Here is a 21,722-nt window from a genome sequence, read left to right as displayed (position 1 = left end):
AATATATACACACACACACACACACACACACATATATATGTGTGTGTATGTATGTAAAACATGGAAGTTTACTAAGATATTTGTGAAATTTCTGCATGTAGACTAAGAGTTCATATTTAAATTTCTACGACTTTAGCATCCAAGTCGACTGGTAAACGCTCAACAATCACCGCCACAGTTCTACTGTGTTAATACGAGCTTTTATTTCAGTTTGCAGTAGATGAGAGACATTTAAATGTTATGAGGCCAGAATACAAACTAAAAAAAACTTTTAGTATCCTCTTAAACAGGCACAAAAACTGTAGAGGGAATATGATTACCAAGAACTATTTGCCAGAAATTAAACTGCATCGTCTGCAAAGAAATTTACTTTTCAAGAGTTTCAATACTCTGCCTAGATTTTACATCTACAAAAAAGACAACTTTGGATTAAAACTGATTGAATAAAGAAACTGCTGGGTTTGTAGAGTCTAAATAAAATTGCTGATGTGGGAAAAACTCTAGTTCTGCTTTAATAAAAGGAAAAGTTCAACATTAACAGTCTTCCAGGATTAATCTGTTACTTTTTGCATCAGTAGAAGCAGACTACCTGTGGTCACCTCCAAAGTAATGAAGACTTCTAGATTTAAATTATTTCATGACTTCTTCTCCTCATCTAATATAACCAAGATGACATCATTCTTTTGCCCTTATCCTATTTGTTTGTTACTTTTTGTGTTTTTTATTGTCGTGTTGGCATATAGATTATTACCTGTGCTTCACGATAAAGGAGGTAGAACGGTTAAATTCAAAACAACCCTTTTTCTTCTGCTGGTCTTTAATAAAAAACAGTCAATAAAATGATCAATAATTATTGACAGGCTGAAATTTAGCATTTTACTGTGATGAATTTTTCAGCTGTAGTCGCCTAATCCTACTATATTAATTATTGACAAATTATTGCAGCACTTCTTATGGCTTTAAAGCCACAAACAGTAAAGCTGTCCAAGAAAGAACAAAAGCAAATAGCTTCCAAGAAGGCAGAAAACATGAACTCGATACTAATCTTACAAACCTTTCTTTCATTTGACAGTGACCTAAGACAAAAAGAAATTTTAAAAAAAATCAAGGCTGACTGTCTGAGATGTAGGTCAAATATCAGCAAAACGTCAGAAAATGTTAACGTTGAATAAAGCTTAGAAGAGAAAAATAAGAAATAGAAAAGGAGAAGGAAATGTTGAAGACTGGAACAGAGGGATTTCTGCTCACTCAGGCAAAAAGCCATGTTTGGTTTCCTGGTTGAGCAGATTCAGACTCAGATTTCATCAAATCAGGAGGAGAAAGACTGAAAACACAAGTTAAAAAAAAAAAAGGATTTTGTTCAGGTGAATCTGGGTATCTGAGGTTGTCCTGAATCACATTTGCCATAGAAAAGACCCAAAGTTACCACAAAAGACACAAAATCAATACAAAAAGATGCTGAGTTGCAACAAAAACATGCAAGATCATTACAAAAATAGGCAAAGTTCACATAAAAAGAAGCAAAATCGCTACAAAATATGCAAAATCAGTCAAAGTTACCACGGAACTACATAAAATCATCACAAAAATACACAAAGTTACACCAAAAGACACAAAATCACCACAAAAGATGCAAAATCATCACATAAAGAAGCAAACTCACTGAAAAAGATGTAAAATCAGTCAAAGTTACCACAAAAATACACAGTCACCACAAAATGAGGCAAATTCATCACGAAAAGATGCAAAGTTACCATAAAAAGATGGAAAATCATCATAAAAACATGCAAAATCACTAAAAAAAGATGCAAAATCGGGCAAAGTTACTACAAAAGACACAAGATGCTGAGTTCCCACAAAAAGACATAAAATCACCACAAAAAGAGGCAAAATTGGCATAAAAATAGACAAAGTTACAGCAAAAGACGTCATGTTTGATTTCCTGGTTGAGCAGATTCAGACTATATCAGATCAGGAAGAGAAAGACTGAAAATGCAGGTAAAAAAAGAATCACATTTGTTAAGAAATGTCCTCCGAACCCTCAGAGTTCGTCTGATTGGACGGAACTTTGATGTGACTTTCCGATAATAATGAAGCGCAGGAAGCAGAACTTTTTAAAAACTCCATTTCAGGCTCTTCTTAGCCTTTTGCACCCACAAATCTGAGGTGAAAAGTCCCCCGAAGCTCTAAACTCTGTGCGATAATTTACACTGGAAAGGTCAAGAAGGAGAGTAGTTTCAGCAACGAGCCTCATTTGAACCAAAAACAGTGTAATTATAAGTTCAGCTGCTCATTAATTGATCCCATCTGCGCCGATCTAACTGGTAATTTTCCAAAATACATCATCAGCCCAAGAGACCGTTTCCACGATTTTATGGTTTAAATCTTGTCATCCGTCTTTATTAACACTTGAAAAAACAACTGGTTCAATTTTTCAGTTCTAACTTTTACGTTATTTCGAGTAAAACCTGACAAATTCAGAACCCAGACAGAAAAAACAACACTCAGAACACACTTCATCAAGAACACCACGTTAATATGGAGTATTATCCGGCCTCCATTTCCGCTGAGATTCTGCTCCACGTCCACTCGACTCATCATCATTTCTACAGATTTGTCAGCAGAAATTCTACTGAATCCCAAAGGTGTTCTGTTGGATCCAGATCTGAGACCGTGGAGGCCACTAAACCCACCCAAATGTTCAGAGAAACAGTCAGATTTTTGCTTTTTGATTTGATGCATGGTTCTAATTGAAGCAGCCGCAATTCATCACAAAAATTAGACTGGACCCGAATATCCGGATATCCGAATATTCGGTCGTTACGGTGGTATCCGAATATTTATTTTGAGATCCGAAAATTCAGACCCCCATCCCCGTGGACGATATCGCACGATCAGTATTCGGCCCATCAATTCGTGCAACCCCCTCCGTCGGACGTTGCGAACTGATCGTAATGTGGGGCTCCCTCCGTTCTGTTACATTCCGTCCATCTGTCTGTTCCCCGCCATTGGACATTGGACAAACCGAACCGAAAATATTCGGATATTCATCATTAATCGGGGCGAATATCTGGAGCCCAGAAATTGCTATTCGGGCCAGCCCTACCAAAAATACACAAAGTTACAACAAAAGACACAGATCATCACAAAAAGATGCAAAGTTAGCACAAAAAGGGGCTAATTCATTACAAAAAGAGGCAAAGTTACCATAAATCGCACAAAATCACCACAAAAAGAGGCACAGTTATCAGAAAAATACACAAAGTTAGAACAAAAGACACAAGATCACCATAAAAAGAGGCAAATTCCTCACCAAAAGATGCAAAATTACTACAAAAGACACAAAATCACCACAAAAGACACAAAATCGCCACAAAAAGAGGCAAATACATCAAGAAAAGATGCAAAGTTTCTACACAAGACACAAAAACTGGCAAATTTATCAACAAAAGATGCACAGTTACCACAAAAGACACAAAATCACCACAAAGAGGCAAATTCATGACGAAAAGACGCAGTTACCACAAAAATAGACAAAGTTACAACAAAAGACACAAAATCACAACAGAAAGAGGCAAATTTTTCACAAAAGAGGTAGTTAACACAAAATGACACAAAGTTAAAGTAAAAGACGCAAAATCACCACAAAAAGATGCAAAATCAGTCAAAGTTACCACAAAAAGAGGCAAATTTACCACAAAAGACACAAAATCACAACAAAAAGATGCAAATCCATCATGAAAAGTTAGAAGAAGGGTAACTGCATGAATACTGAGACTTTATATTTAAATTTCTATGATTTCGACATACACGTCGACTGGTAAACGCTCAATAATCACGGCCACAGTTCCACTGTGTTAATGTGAGCTTTTTTTTCCATTTGTTGTAGATGAAAGACATTGAAATGTTATCAGGCCAGAATACAATTTTTTAAAAAAAACTATCCTCTTAAATAAGCACAAAAAGTGTAGAGGAAATACGTTTACTGAGAACTCTTCCACAGAAACTAAACTGTATCGTCTGCAAAGAAATTTACTTTTCGAGAGTTCCAATATTCTGCCAAGATTTTGAATCTACAAAAAAGACAACTTTGGATTAAAACTGATTGAACAAACAAACTGCTGGGTCTGTAGAGTCTAAATTAATTTGCTGATTGTGGTACAAACTCTGGCGTTGCTTTAATAAAAGGAAAAGTTCAACATTAACAGTCTTCCAGGATTAATCCATTATTTTTTTGCATCAGGAGAAGCAGAGTCTGTTCAAACAACATCTCAGGAACTATTAAAGACAAAAACCTGATTTTTTCTCTGTTATTTCTTAATTGATTAAGATTCTGGAACATTGGACAAGTAGGTTAAAAAAATTCTGATTATTGATGAGTTGAAATATGAAAAAAGTCTCATGTTAACAAAAAAGTAAATTAGTGATATTTTCGCATGTAGCTTTATGTCACAATGATAAAAACAAATATAATACTTCGATATGATGTTAAAAATGAAAATAAATTTATTTTCTTTGACTCTGAATGACAGTGGGTCCCAAAAATGAATAATATGCCCATATGGATGCCATTTTGGGCCACTGAGCAACTTCAATTTTAGCTAAAATCCAGATTAGAGGTTGTAAAGGTGCAGTGAAAAGATAATAAATATGTTGCTATAATGCTAACAATAATATTGGAGAAGTAGATCCTATATCCTATCTTATCTCATCTTATTTTATATTATCTCATCTTATCTCATCTTATCCTGATTACTGATGAGTTGAAATGTGAAAAACATTGAAACCGCTATAAAAAGTCCCACCTTTGAGCACATTTTTTTCAAATAAATAAAAAATACAGATGTCAACTATGGACATAACATAATAATTTAAAACTAAACATTTAAAATAGTTAAAGACAAACATTTTTATGTCATGTTTTTACAGCTACTACAGCAACAGCGGTGGCTAAAGCTCCACAGTAAAGAGTAAAAGCCACAGATTTCTATATTTAAAGATGCATATTGTTGAAAACACTCATTTGTATGTAAATATCTGTGTGTATAGCTGGTGCTATCTGGCTGCTCTCAGCCTGTTGGAGGCCTCCTGTCAGAGCCAAGGTTACAGCCAGGCTGCTGTTGGGTTACATGTAGCTGCTCCACTTGCATGTCAATGAGGGTCCTCACAAAGACCGCCGTGGTGCTTCACAGCGAGGGCTGGATGGAGAGGCTTAATCGAGCATGAAAGGCAGCGGCGGATGACCTCCAATCAAACATCTGCGAGCCGGAGGAGCGACAGCAGCCGCTAGAACACCAAACGTACAGTCCTTCATGCTCTGATTCACCTGCAGACTCCACGTTTCATTTCAGAGCCGCAAGTTAGTTCATAATCTCTTCATGTGTAATGACATCATGTCAGTCGCTGGTCGTTACCCCGAAAACCTTTCTGACTGCAGGAACACAGTTCTGGATAAATTATTCTCCATGTACAACCTGGATGTATCTAAAATCCTCATGTAATAATGTACTCATCTGTATGTTATCTTATCTCACATTATCTTATCTCATATCTTCTCATCTCATCTCATTCTATCTTGTCTCATTTTATTTCATCTTTTCTTATCTCATCCTATCTCATCTCATCTTATCTCATCTTATCTATCTCATATCATCTTATCTTAACTCATCTTATCCTATCTTTTCCTATCTTATCTTATCTCATCTCATCCCATCTCATCTAATGTCACACTATCTTATTTTATTTCATCCTAACTCACCTCATTCTGTCTCATCTTATCTCATCTCACTGTATCTTATCCTATCTCAATTTATCCTATCTTATCTCGTCTTATTTCATCTTATCCTATCTCATTCTATCTTGGACAAAGGGCGTCGTAGAGGTCAAAATGAACAAATTTGGTAAACAAATCTGAAAATCATCACTTCTTCATCTGCACAAAAACACCAAAAACACCAAACTCTGATGGCAAACAGCAAACTTGGTGCAAACATAAGTTCTCATCATTACATTTCTTATCTGTAATCTGATAAAAACAGTTTAAACTTTCACACGGGACAGATTCCCACACTGAGCTCCGATTCATAAAAACAACCGTTCAAGGCTTGTGACACCAAATCTAATCTCATCTTATGACATCTCATCTTATCATATTTCACCTCATCTCTCCCTATCTCATCTCATCTCATCTCATGTCATGTCACCCTATCTTATCTCATCTCATCTCATCTCACTGTACCTTATCTGATCTCAATTTTTCCTATCTTGTCTCATCTCATCTAATCCTATCTCATCTCATCTCTCTCTATCCTATGTTATCCTATCCTATCTAATCTTGTCTCATCTCACAGTATCTCATCCTATCTCATCTCATCTTATCTCATCTTATTGTATCTCATCTCATCTTATCCTATCTCAGATGAAGGGCATCGTAGAGGTTAAACTGAACAAATTAGGCACACAAATCTGAAAAATGACGCTGCTTCATCTGCACGAAAACACCAAAAACACCAAACTCTGATGGCAAATAAACCTGGTGCAACTATAACTTCTCATCATCTCATTTCCTGTCTGTAATCTGATAAAGACAGGCAGAGAAGTCCTAAAACACTCCACAGTCTAACTGGCTGTTTAAACAGATTCCCACACTGAGCTCCGATTTACGTGAACAACTGTTGAGGCTCATCGCTCGCTTCTTATGGTGACACCAAATCTTAACTTATCTCATCTTATCTCGTTTTTCTCAACTCATCCTATCTCATCTCAACCTGTCTCAATTTATCTCATCTCATCCTATCTTGTTTTTTCTCATCTCATGTCATGTCATTGTACCCTATCTCATCCTATCTCAATTTATCTCATCTCATCCTATCTCCTTTTTTCTCATCTCATCTCATCTCATCGTATCCTATCTTGGATGAAGGGCGTCGTAGAGGTCAAATTGAACAAATTTGGCACACAAATCTGAAAAATGTTGCTGCTTCATTTGTAGAAAAACATCCAAACACCAAACTCTGACAGCAAATAGCAAACCTGGTGCAACTATAACTTCTCATCATTTCCTGTCTGTAATCTAACAAAGACAGGCAGAGAAGTCCTAAGACACTCCACAGTAAGAGCTAACAGCTGTTTAAACATCATATCCTATCTCAACTCATCTAATCTTAGCTCATCTTATCCTATCTCATCTAAATCTCATCTCATCTCACCTCATCTCCTCTTATCTCATCTCATCCTATTTCAGATAAAGAGAGAGGTCATAGAGGTCAAACTACTAAAAAACAGGCAGAGAAGTCCTAAGACACTCCACAGTCGGAGCTAACGGTTGTTTAAACAGATTCCCAGACTGAGCTCCAATTCATGAAAACAACCGTCGAGGCTCATCGCTCGCAGCCGATTGGCCCAGAGGCGCGCCTGTCGAGCTGAAACCAGGCGTCTGATTGGACGGTGGAGGGCTTCACACAGAGAGCAGATCAATGGCCGCCAAACCGTCAGCTCTCTGACAGCGGAGGAGGCTGCCAAGCGTCACGACAACAGGGTTAAAAAACAGCCTCCTACCCGACTCGCTGCTCTCCGGATCCATGTGGAGCTGAACGCTGGACCTCCAGTCCGCCGGTCCTGCCTCTTTCTGCCGTTTCCAGCCTCGGTCTGCCTCCTCCTCCCCCGTCCTCACACACTGACACTCATCGCTGACCTTGCAGAGCTTCTGTTTCCCCTCGACGACGATGCCGGCAGCAGATCAGCTGAACATCTGCAGGTGAAGCTGCAGCGCTGCAGAGTCCAAAAACGGCTAAAACATCCCGTCGTACCGAATCCCCCGAGAGCTGAGAGAAAAACACCCCGGAAACACACACATCCTGATGCAAAACACACACACACACACACTCCTGCACACACACACACACTGACGGACACACTCTGCAGAGTAAAGGCTGCTGTGTGTGTTGAAGGTGTTTTAATCATCCTGATTGGAGAGTAATTATGCAGATTTACTGCGGCTGAAGGAATTTACCATTTTGAAAACATGTGCATGCATGTGTGTGTGTGTGTGTGTGTGTGTGTGAGAACATCTGTGTGTGAATGTGTGTGTGTGTGTGTGTGTGTGTGTGTGTGTGTGTGTGTGTGTGTGTGTGTGGGCCTCTGAGGTTGTGTAACAGTGTTTTGTAAATGTGCGTTTCCATCTTTGTGAGGACTCTTTTTGCTTTCAGACCTCGACCGTGAGCACGTTTTCCAAAATTGAGAAGAAAAAAGACTGTTTTCATGATGAACTGGAGCTCATGAGCTTAAAAGAGCATAAAAGTGAGTATTTTTTGGAGATTTTGGCACTTTTTGACAGGCAAATTTCTGGAAACTGAGGATATTCCTGGGTAAATTATGTTGAGATACATATATATGATGTGTTGCAAAATTGAGAATCTTTGACAGACATGAATTTCAGATTCAGTCTGGATGAACACAAGTCAGACCTTCAAAAGAAAGGAAAACATCGCTGCATGATTCCTCTTCTTTGACGACGATGTGATTCTCTTTCTACGAGATGCTTTAAAATATAATTAGAGTGATATTCAGTTGTGAAAAACTTCCTCCCTTATTTCCTTTCTTCCCTCTTTGACAGCAGAAAATGTAAAAGAGAAATGATTGTTTTCGTCATGAACTGGAGATCATGAGTTTAAAACCGCATAAAAGTGGATTATTTTGTTTAAATTATGACAATTCAGGACATTTTTGGAAAGTCGAATTTCTGGAAATTCAGGTTATTCCTGTGTATATTCTGTTGATATACTGTATATATATATATATATATATATATATATATATATATATATATATATATATATATATATATATATATATATATATATAGATATAGATATAGATATAGATATATAGATATATAGATATATATATATATATAGATATAGATATAGAGATATAGATATAGATATATATATAGATATATATATATATATATATAAGTGATGTTTTGCAAAACTGAGAACCTTTGACAGCTGAAAATGTAAAAGAAAATGATTGTTTTCATAATAAACTGGCACTCATGAGCTTAAAACTGAGCTTAAAACTTGCCAAAGGAGTGAAAATATGTTTATTCTGTGTTTGTAGCTGAGGATCAAGCTCATTATATCAGCAGAATTATGACTTTTACTGACTATTTTTGATATAAAACGCCTTAATTCTGCACTGATGTGATGCTAATCTGCTGCTAATCTTTCCTTAGAGAGCTGAAACCAGCTGTTCATATAAACTATCTCCTCTTCTTGCTGTTTTTTGTGCTCCAGCTAAGAGCAGCTGCAGCCCTTCCACCCGTCCTCAGAGCTACTACACCTCCCAGAATGCATTTCACTGCCGTGTAGTGTTTTAAAGTGGAATTTCCTGCAGCTAAAGAAGACGAGTCCATGTTTGGACGTCTGAGATTCCTGCAGCCGGTTTGTCCTTTTATGGAGGCTGTTAGTGAATCAGTGGAAAGAGTTGATGAGGAGCAGGAGGAAACTTCAGAGCTGTTTTTAGCTTCTCCAGAATTAGCAGAAGGTTAAATGTGTGTTTCTGCTTCTTCTTCTTCTGCAAAACATGCATCTTTTAGTCATTTACAGAAGAAAAACATAAATTAAGAGCTGAGTTATCCTGTTTGTGCACTGAGGCGTATGATTAATCATGAATTTATCTCCGTTAAAAGTAAAATTAATTCATATATTAACAGATAATGCAGAAGAAGATAGTTTTCCTGTTTAACCCTCGTGTCATCCTGTGGGTCAAACTGACCTGTTTTAAAGTTTGAAAATGTGGGAAAAAAATATATATTTTCACAGTGAAACTTCTGATGTCCACATTTTCAACATTTTTGGGAAATCTTTGAACATTTTTTGGTGGAAAAAAGAAGTGTTAAAAATGTTTCTTTCAGAACATTCACAAAAAAAATAAACCAAAATCCAGCAAATTTTTCTGGATTTTGGTTGATTTTTATGTGAACGTTCTTAAAGAAAATATTAAAGTTTTACTGATATATATGGAATCACTTTAGATATTTCTAGGATTTTTTGGAAGATTTTTACTCATTTTTTGAAAATATTTACAAGAATTTTCTCGTCAAATTTGGGGGATTTTTTTTTAGAATAAAACTTTTCAAGGAAACTTTTAAGGAATTATTGGAATTTTATTCCTGAAGGTTTAACAAATTTTCAGAAAATTGGGAAATTTTTTTGCAGAATTTTTGGATTTTTTTTCTGACAAGGAAACAATATTTTTTGGTGCCTGTAAATGAAGACATCAGGAGGGTTAAAACGTGGTTGTCTGTTAAAAAAGTGCCACATCTGAGCTTTGTTGCATTCAGAGCTGCAGTTATTAATGCATCAGTTGATTAGCTGCACCAAATATTTTGATAATCTATCGGTTTGAGCAGTTTTTTAGGGGAAAAAAGTTTTTAAAATTATGTATTTTAAGCTTCTAAAAATGTGTGTTTCTGCTTTTTTGGTGCTTCTATATGACAATAAATTGAATGTTTTTAGGTTGCAGATAAAACAAGGCATTTGTTGAGAAACAACGAACATAAAAGTCCCAATTTTGATTCGATTTTTTGTGATTATGAATCGATTGTTAATAAAATTGCTCAAATCTGCAGTTTTTCATTGAGTTCTATCCAGACATGAGCATTTTTTCTTCATGTAAACTTCTACTTATGAGCTAATTTGAACTCCAGACGTCCCAAACGGGGAGATTTTAATGTTATAAAAGAAAAAACGCACAATTACGAGAATCTGAAGGCTGCAGAAAGTTGTATTGTTGAATAAAACTCTGGAAAAGTGTGACTGTTTGTGAGGTTTTTATTGAGCTTTTTTACTTCAGCGGCCTGTTCGGAAGTTAGGAAGTTAAAGTTTCTGCTGTTTATTCACTAATCGAAGCTGTAGTTTAGTTTATTTTAGTTGCTAACGGAACAAAAACAACAGAATTCAAACGTTTTTCACGTCAGACCTCTGCTGTGATTCGTCATCTCGACTCGGCCAAAGTGAGACATTTAAGTTTCTCACGACTAAATGTTCCTCTAATCTCATTTTGAAGCATCTTGTAGAAAGAGAATCATCATGAATACCTGAGCTCTGATCAGAGGTCATTAAGTGTCATAAAAGTCTTTGTCATGGTGCCCTGTTGTTAGGAAAGGAAGGAAGGAAGGAAGGACGGAAGGAAGGAAGGACAGAAAGAAAGAAGGAAGGAAGGAAGGAAGGAAGGAAGGAAGGAAGGAAGGAAGAAAGGAAGGAAAGAAGGAAAAGCCTGCTGCATTTCATGTCAGATACTGATATCTTTCTATTTGTTGGATTTTATGTGGAGTAAAATGAAGAAAACATTTTTTTATGTCAAAAATATCGTCATCTAAGAAACGAAGTCACGCAGCGACGGTTTGAAGCTCTGACTTGTGTTTGTCCAGACCGACTCTAAAATTAGTGTCTGAGCGTCTGACTGGTGAGAAGCCTGATGGTATCTGCAGCCGCCATCTGTGACACACACTGTAACACACACACTGTAACACACACATTGTACACACTAAACACACACTGTAACACACACACACACACACACACACACTATAACACACACATTAAACACACTATAACACACACACACACACTATAACACACACATTAAACACACTATAACACACACACCATAACACACACACACACACACACACACACATTAAACACACACTATAATACACACACACATATTAAATACACACACACCGCTACTCTACACTTGTGAGGACCTTCTCTAACCTCGAATCTAACTTTGAAGGTACAACTTCCAGACTAAAACTCAGGTTTTGATCACAGAAAATAAACTAATTTTGCAGAATCTTCACTGTAAAAATCTGAAAACATGAACTCAGACGTTTAGTGGAGAAAGTGAGCTCTACAGAAACGATATCGGTGGTAAAACAGTTGGTGTAGCAGCTTTTTGTTTTCGTTCTTTAACAGCAGTCTGAAAATGTCTAAAAATCACAGTTTTTAAAAATCCCTCCTGACCTTTTGGAAACGTTCCTGCTTTTCAGAAATATCAGATTCTCTTAGAAGGAACTAAAGAACGAAAACAATGAAATTTTTCCACCCACACATGCAGGAGACGCAGTGAAAGAGCAGCACAATGTGAAATGTCTGAACAGAAAAGCTTTAAAAGCTACAGGAACAGCTTCAAATATGTATGACATATATACAGTTTTACCAGGAGCTATCTGGATACCCAAGATGCATCAGTAATAGATATAAAATATATGCAGGAATATCATTGATTTACAGAAATTCAGTTTTCCAAAAATATCCCAAAATGTCAAGAAAATATCCACTTTCATGCTCTTTCAGCCTCCTGTTATGTTGGGAGCCAAACTGAGCCACTTTAAAGTGAAAACATCTGAAAAAATTATTATAATGTAAAAAGTTTTTTTCTGTATGAAAATTCTTTTGCGTCTTCTGTTATGATGTCATTTCCTTCTTTTCCTTTACTTCCTTGTTTCTTTTTCCTTCCTTCCTTCCTTCCTTCCTTCCTTCCTTCCTTCCTTCCTTCCTTCCTCCCTTGTTTCCTCCCTCCTTTCCTTCCTTCCTTCCTTCCTTCCTTCCTTCCTTCCTTCCTTCCTTCCTTCCTTCCATCCGTCCTTCCCTTCATCCTTCCTTCCTTATTTCCTTCCTTCCTTATTTACTTTTCCTTCTGTCCTCATTTCCTTTTCCTTCCTTCCTTCCTTCCTTCTTTCCTTCCTTCCTTCCTTCCTTATTTCCTTCCTTCTTTTCTTCCTTCCTTCCTTCCTTCCTTCCTTCCTTCCGTCCCTCCTTCCTTCCTTCCGTCCCTCCTTATTTCCTTCCTTCCTCCTCCCTCCCTTCCTTCATTCCTTCCTTCCTCCCTTCTTTATTTCCTTCCTTCCTTCCTTCCTTCCTCCAGGTTTTCTAGGTATCTTATGTTCCTCTGGATGTTTAGTAATCCTGTACATACTCTAGTTTTTAACTCTAGTTTTCACTGTAGTTTTACTGTAGTTTAACTGTAGTTTTTCATTCGACTACACCCAGCAGTCCAAAAGAACAGAGTAAATCCTCCCAGAGCAGAAACAGACGGAGATAAAAGCTTGGTTGTCGACTGTCGAAGGAACCAGAGGGAGAAGATTCTCCTTTGAAGTTATATTTAGGAGCAGATCCTCCTCAGCGGAACCTCCAGATCACTGAGGAACCGCATCACAAAGACAGCTTTGATCCAGCCGGGACAGCAAGGCATTCTGGGTAACGGGGTTCTGAAGATCTGAACCTTTCAGAACCTTCAAAACCTTTAGAACCTTTAGACCCTTCAGAACCTGTAGACCCTTCAGAACCTTCAGAACTTTCAGAACCTTTAGAAACTTCAGAACCTTTAGAACCTTTAGACCATTCAGAACCTTCAGAACCTTTAGAAACTTCAGAACCTTTAGACCCTTCAGAACCTTCAGAACTTTCAGAACCTTTAGAAACTTCAGAACCTTTAGACCCTTCAGAACCTTTAGAAATTTCAGAACCTTTAGAACCTGTAGAACCTTTAGAACCTTGTTTAGGACGGACAGAAGATAAAGACCTGGAAGTAATCGGTTCTGAAGACAGGAGGGAAACAGGAAGTAGCAGCTTAAGTTACCTTTTCATGAATTCTACAGTTTCACTTTCATTCTTTCCTTCCTTATTTCCTTCATTCTTTCCTTCCTTCCTTCCCTCCCTCCCTTGTTTCTCATCTTCTCTAACTGACGTTGACTTTGTCCTACATCACGATTTAATTGAGGTGTTTAACACTGTGACGATAATCAGAGCCTCCAGAGAACAGCAGACCCAGAAGTGAAGGTCTGAAATAGAAACCAGAGTAGAAACAGCAGTGACACTAAAACCAGAGTAGAAACAGTAGAGACACTAAAACCAGAGTAGACACAGCAGCGACTAAAACCAGAGTAGAAACAGCAGTGACACTAAAACCAGAGTAGAAACAGCAGCGACTAAAACCAGAGTAGAAACAGTAGAGACACTAAAACCAGAGTAGAAACAGTAGAGACACTAAAACCAGAGTAGAAACAGTAGAGACACTAAAACCAGAGTAGAAACAGCAGCGACTAAAACCAGAGTAGAAACAGTAGAGACACTAAAACCAGAGTAGAAACAGCAGAGACACTAAAACCAGAGTAGAAACAGCAGTGACTAAAACCAGAGTAGAAACAGTAGAGACACTAAAACCAGAGTAGAAACAGCAGTGACACTAAAACCAGAGTAGAAACAGTAGAGACACTAAAACCAGAGTAGAAACAGCAGAGACACTAAAACCAGAGTAGAAACAGCAGTGACTAAAACCAGAGTAGAAACAGTAGAGACACTAAAACCAGAGTAGAAACAGCAGTGACACTAAAACCAGAGTAGAAACAGTAGAGACACTAAAACCAGAGTAGAAACAGTAGAGACACTAAAACCAGAGTAGAAACAGTAGAGACACTAAAACCAGAGTAGAAACAGCAGTGACTAAAACCAGAGTAGAAACAGCAGTGACACTAAAACCAGAGTAGAAACAGTAGAGACACTAAAATCAGAGTAGAAACAGTAGAGACACTAAAACCAGAGTAGAAACAGTAGAGACACTAAAACCAGAGTAGAAACAGTAGAGACACTAAAATCAGAGTAGAAACAGCAGCGACTAAAACCAGAGTAGAAACAGTAGAGACACTAAAACCAGAGTAGAAACAGTAGAGACACTAAAACCAGAGTAGAAACAGCAGCGACTAAAACCAGAGTAGAAACAGTAGAGACACTAAAACCAGAGTAGAAACAGTAGAGACACTAAAACCAGAGTAGAAACAGCAGCGACTAAAACCAGAGTAGAAACAGTAGAGACACTAAAACCAGAGTAGAAACAGCAGAGACACTAAAACCAGAGTAGAAACAGCAGTGACTAAAACCAGAGTAGAAACAGTAGAGACACTAAAACCAGAGTAGAAACAGTAGAGACACTAAAACCAGAGTAGAAACAGTAGAGACACTAAAACCAGAGTAGAAACAGCAGTGACACTAAAACCAGAGTAGAAACAGTAGAGACACTAAAACCAGAGTAGAAACAGTAGAGACACTAAAACCAGAGTAGAAACAGCAGTGACTAAAACCAGAGTAGAAACAGCAGTGACACTAAAACCAGAGTAGAAACAGTAGAGACACTAAAATCAGAGTAGAAACAGTAGAGACACTAAAACCAGAGTAGAAACAGTAGAGACACTAAAACCAGAGTAGAAACAGTAGAGACACTAAAACCAGAGTAGAAACAGTAGAGACACTAAAACCAGAGTAGAAACAGTAGAGACACTAAAACCAGAGTAGAAACAGCAGCGACTAAAACCAGAGTAGAAACAGTAGAGACACTAAAACCAGAGTAGAAACAGCAGCGAAACTAAAACCAGAGTAGAAACAGCAGCGAAGCTAAACCAGCTCAGTGACGAATCAAACCGAATCCACGGCTGTCATTTACATCCACGTGACTAAGAATGAAACCAAACAGAGTTTATCTGATTCCGTTTCACTTTAATGGACTTTAATACACAGTTAAGCCTTAACTAAATATATATTCATACCAATCAGGTAGAAATAATCGGAACATAATATAAAAAAATACTAAAAAAAATACTAAAAAATCTTGTAAAAATAAATAAATAAATACAACTGGTAAATAAATAAATCCTGTTTAAAGAGAGAGAGAGAATTTCCAATTTATTTGCAATAAAAATTGCAAGATAAATAAATTCTGTAAGTAAAAAAGAGAATCTAAAAATAAATAAATACACACTACTGACTACACACTGACTACACACACTGACCGCACACACTGATTACACACTGACTACACACTAAATACACACACTGACTACACACACTGACCACACTGACTACACACACTGACCACACACACTGACTACACACTGACTACACACACTGACTACACACACTGACTACACACTGACTACACACACTGACTACACACCGACTACACACACTGACTACACACACTGACTACACACTGACTACACACACTGACTACACACACTGACTACACACTGACTACACACTGACTACACACACTGACACACTAAAACCAGAGTAGAAACAGTAGAGACACTAAAATCAGAGTAGAAACAGCAGCGACTAAAACCAGAGTAGAAACAGTAGAGACACTAAAACCAGAGTAGAAACAGCAGCGAAACTAAAACCAGAGTAGAAACAGCAGCGAAGCTAAACCAGCTCAGTGACGAATCAAACCGAATCCACGGCTGTCATTTACATCCACGTGACTAAGAATGAAACCAAACAGAGTTTATCTGATTCCGTTTCACTTTAATGGACTTTAATACACAGTTAAGCCTTAACTAAATATATATTCATACCAATCAGGTAGAAATAATCGGAACATAATATAAAAAAATACTAAAAAAATACTAAAAAATCTTGTAAAAATAAATAAATAAATACAACTGGTAAATAAATAAATCCTGTTTAAAGAGAGAGAGAGAATTTCCAATTTATTTGCAATAAAAATTGCAAGATAAATAAATTCTGTAAGTAAAAAAGAGAATCTAAAAATAAATAAATACACACTACTGACTACACACTGACTACACACACTGACCGCACACACTGATTACACACTGACTACACACTAAATACACACACTGACTACACACACTGACCACACTGACTACACACACTGACCACACACACTGACTACACACTGACTACACACACTGACTACACACACTGACTACACACTGACTACACACACTGACTACACACCGACTACACACACTGACTACACACACTGACTACACACTGACTACACACACTGACTACACACACTGACTACACACTGACTACACACTGACTACACACACTGACTACACACACTGACTACACACACTGACCACACACACTGACTACACACACTGACTACACACTGACTATACACTGACTACACACACTGACTACACACACTGACTACACACTGACTACACACACTGACTACACACACTGACTACACACTGACTACACACACTGACTACACACTGACTACACACTGACTACACACTGACCACACACACTGACTACACACACTGACTACACACACTGACTACACACACTGACTACACACACTGACTACACACTGACTACACACACTGACTACACACACTGACTACACACTGACTACACACACTGACTACACACTGACTACACACTGACTACACACTGACCACACACACTGACTACACACACTGACCACACACACTGACTACACACACTGACTACACACACTGACTACACACACTGACTACACACACTGACTACACACACTGACTACACACACTGACTACACACTGACTACACACACTGACTACACACACTGACTACACACTGACTACACACACTGACTACACACACTGACTACACACTGACTACACACTGACTACACACACTGACTACACACTGACTACACACACTGACTACACACTGACTACACACACTGACTACACACACTGACTACACACTGACTACACACTGACTACACACACTGACTACACACTGACTACACACACTGACTACACACTGACTACACACACTGACTACACACTGACTACACACACTGACTACACACTGATCCACTGCAGACGTCATTTTACCGCTAATGGAACATAAATCATATAAATACAGAATGGAATCAGCACTTTACTGCTGGGAGGAATTACAGAGTTCTGGAGAGACGCCTCCAGGACCAGGACCAGAACCAGGACTAGGACCAGAACCAGGAACCAGAACCAGGACCAGGACCAGGACCAGGACCAGGACCAGGACCAGGACCAGCCGCTGGTTCCTGCCAGAGCGGCTGCTGCAGGAGGAGAAAGGAGCAGAAAGGAGGCGAGGGCATCCAGAGTCCACGACTCCACAAATAGAAAGTCACGTGACATTTTCTGGAGCCTCGGATTGGTCGAGAGTTTCGCCGGTTCAGGCTCAGGATGAAAATCACCTGAAATCAGGTGTTGGGCTCTTTGTGGTATCCAGAAATCGATCATTTCTCCTCTTATTTTTGACCAATCGACAGATAAAAATGTCCGTTACGCTTCAGAAAACCAAACTCCAGTTAACAAACCTGCTTAAAAGTTCGCATATTACTTTAAAATATCACAGAATTTCTCTGTAAGGAGCTAAAAAAAATCATCTGCAGGAAAATAATCCCTGATTTCATGCTTTCAAAAGCAAATTAGTCCAAAAACTATCGTCTGATTCAGTAACTTCCTCTCAGTGTTTCAGTCCTGATGACAAAACAAAACAACGTACACACACTGCAAGAAAACCTGGAAATAAATGAGAAAAGATGCTATTCCTGAAACTCCATGTTTCCAGAAACAGAATCCAGTAAAAAAGATTAATAAATAAGACCTGTAAAAATAAATTAATTCTGTTAAAAATAAATATATAAATAAAACCTGTGAAAAGAAATAAGACCTGTAAAAATAAATTAATTCTTGCCTGCAATAAATAAGCAAATCCTGTAAAAAAAAAAAGATGTTTTTAAATAAGTCAATCCTATGAAATAAATAAATGTAACTTGCAAAAATAAATAAATCTTGCAAAAAAGAAAATTAAAAAATAAAGATAAAATCTATTTAAAAATGAATTAGTTAAACCTGTCCTAAATAAATGAATAATCTTGAAAAAAGAATTAATTAAACCCGAAAAAAATAAATCTATGCAGCCGATCAGCTGTAATTCTGTAACCTCTGCAGAAACAAACCAAAATAAAAGAAAGTTTAACATATTTGTCATCTTCAGACGTATTTTGGCTGCACGATCTAAAAACAGAACGATAATTAGTTTATGATGAGAAGTCTTTAATTTTACAACGTGCTATGCTAAGCTAACGCCCACAACGTCCCTTTATTACCTGTTTTCACTGATTAAATTCCACCTGTGAGACTCACCTGACAAGCAGCAGTAAAAACTAATGATTAAAAATCACAGGAGGAAATAAATACTCCAGAAGGACGTGCAAAATCACCAACGCCCCTGAATGCATCACGACAGCTTCACAAAGAGGCGACCAGAACGAAAACTTACTGATCTATGAAATGTCAACAAACTGTTCAGAACTCGTGTTTATTCAGATTCCATTAATATAAAACACAGGAAGGCAGAGATTTTCATAATAAAAGCTCTGAAACCTGCTGGCGCGTCCTCTGTAATAATAATCAACACTAGTTTGCAGCACAGCAGAGTCCAATATTTTCAAAATCTGCACAACATGCTTGGTAGGAACCAGCCACAGCTGCACAAGAAGGTAAAAGAATTCCTACAGACAGTGAAGCTAGCAGCTAGCCCCAGAATAAAGGTTTAAAATAAAAGATTTTTCACCATTTTCAGACATTTTAGAGACCAGTTAATCACTTAAAACAGAAAACAACAGAAAACCTCGTCAACAGTGAAACTAATCAGCAGATTAATCAATAACCAATAACCAATCAATAACAGCTGAACATTAAACCCTGTGAATCCCAAAAACTGCCGTCAGATAATCAACTGGAAACTATAAAAACAGAAAAAAAACGCTGGATTCTCAGCTCTCCGACAGTCGGTGAACACATCACGTGAAAAATAACAAAAATAAGTGCATAAATACATAAAAACCCAGATTTAGAGAAAAAAGAATGACTGTGAATGCAATTTTGGACACAAAGTTCCAGAAAGTGTCATTTTAAAAACTAAAATTAATTAAAAAGAGGGAAATAAATCACCAAAATGAGACAATTTACCAAAGAAACTGCAAAAATAGAAAGAATAGTCACATTTTATGCCCCGGAAGACACAGAAAAATCAAATATTTGCACCAGATTGTGCAAAACAAAGTCTTTTTCCACATTTAGAATGTGAATTTCTGTTATTTTAACAGTTATTTCTGTAGTTTTATGTGAAAAAAGGTGAAATCTGTAAAATAACAGCTTGAAAATAAGATGTTTTCTTACAGATAAAGACAAATATCAGCAAAATAATCAGATTTCTGCTGATTTAAATGTAGTAAAACCGTGGTACAGTCGCTCTATCAGGTAAAAAATGAGCCCACAGTGAAGAAAAACGTGGAATTAAAAAAAAAAATTCTCCATTTTTTCCCCCTAACTATTATAGTACGGGATATTTCTTTCAAATAACACCTGTTCAATAATTTTTAATTTTTTAATGATCGAACATAGAGCTAACAGTGAAAAAAAAAACGTAACGGAAGCAAAAAATAAATAAATACATCATTTTTTTCTTAATTATTCGCCAGATATCTTTCAAATACCTGTAAAAATAATTAGATTTTTGCTGATTTAAATACAGTACAACGGTAGTTAAACGAGCCCCCAGTGAAGAAAAACGTGACAGAAGCCATTTTCCAGACTGTTTTTCTTTCAAATAACGACAAATATCTATAAAATAATCAGATTTCCGCTGATTTAAATACAGTAAATCGGTGTTGCAGTCGCTCTATGAGTTAAAAAGTGAATAAAAACGTGACAGAAGCAGGTAACCCGCTGAGTAAGAGGGTTCCGGGTGAATTCCAGCGTCCCTGAACGCACCACAGCACTTTCCTAACTCCACTCCTCCGCTGTTGTTTTCCTCTAACAGGGACCCTGAACGCCTCACGGTGCTTCTACCCCCCGACAGGTCGACACACACCCCGACCCTCGGTGCTTACCGGCGGGCATCCTGCTGCTAACGAACCGCGGTGCTCCGGTCCGGTCAGTTAGCCTCCATGTAGCTCCTCCGGTTCACCTGCTCCCCGGTCCTCCGCTCCTCCGGTCCTCCGGTCCTCCGGTCCTCCGGTCCTCCGGTCCTCCGGGGCTGGATCACCGTCACCCGGCTGAGGCTCGTCTAGAGGCGGCTGTAGAGACACTCGGAGCCCCGGTACCGGACGGTGGAAGGAGTTAGCTCCGGAAGCTAGCGGAGGTTCGGCCAGCCGTTGGGGGGTCGGACGGACCTGCAGACGGTGAACGGAGCCGTTAACGGAAACCGTCCGCTTCCTGCTTCAGTGACACCCGACGCGGAAGTGTTTCTGAGCTGCGGCGGATCTGAAGCAGAGTCCCGGGGACCGGAGCTAATTTTAGAATATAGACACGATATAGACAATAAATACAGAATATATACACAATATAAACAATAAATGAACTATATGGAGCTAATTACAGATTATATATATATATATATATATATATATATATATATATATATATATATATATATATATATATATATATATATATATATATATATATACACACACACTATAGACAACCAACTGAATTTCCTGCATTAAAACAGGAAACAGCAGCTGAGCTCCAGATACTGCAGCTGCCCAAAGTGCTGTTTCATATACCATAAAAATTCTTCTTCTTCTTCTCTGGCCCCTCAGTGCCAGAGAACATCTGTTTTTATCACACATGTGTGACTTGTTCATTTAGACTTTTTCTACCACCTTATCTCAGAACATTCGTTCCTTTTCATGTCATTTACTTTTCTTCTCTCACAGATTTTTATTTTCCACACAAGTGTCAACATTTTCCCCACAAATCTACTCCCTTAATCTCAGAGAACATTTAAGTTTTTGTTTTATTTTTTACATAATTACTGAATTGTCTTAAAATTACCACCTAAAGGGTTGTTTTT

General features: G+C 37.8%; 1 protein-coding gene across 3 annotated transcripts in view; it reads right to left on the bottom strand.

Annotated features, from left to right (window-relative positions):
- The window catches only part of efr3a (EFR3 homolog A (S. cerevisiae)), a 129,632-nt gene extending 108,521 nt beyond the window's left edge, over positions 1–21,111 (bottom strand). For 2 of the 3 annotated variants that reach the window (XM_055014682.1, XM_055014684.1), the window contains exon 1: positions 7,558–7,725. In XM_055014682.1, coding sequence (XP_054870657.1) covers positions 7,558–7,582 — 25 coding nt within the window. In that variant the 5' untranslated portion in view covers positions 7,583–7,725. Of the gene's footprint in view, positions 1–7,557; positions 7,726–20,754 lie in introns of those variants that run through there. The other variant, XM_055014683.1, reaches the window with a different exon arrangement.
- Positions 21,112–21,722: the final 611 nt, after the last annotated feature.

Source organism: Amphiprion ocellaris, chromosome 10 (assembly GCF_022539595.1).
Source record: "Amphiprion ocellaris isolate individual 3 ecotype Okinawa chromosome 10, ASM2253959v1, whole genome shotgun sequence".
NCBI classification, from domain to species: domain Eukaryota; kingdom Metazoa; phylum Chordata; class Actinopteri; family Pomacentridae; genus Amphiprion; species Amphiprion ocellaris.
Note: the sequence above shows the minus strand (reverse complement) of the source record. Positions and strands in the feature narration are given on the sequence as shown.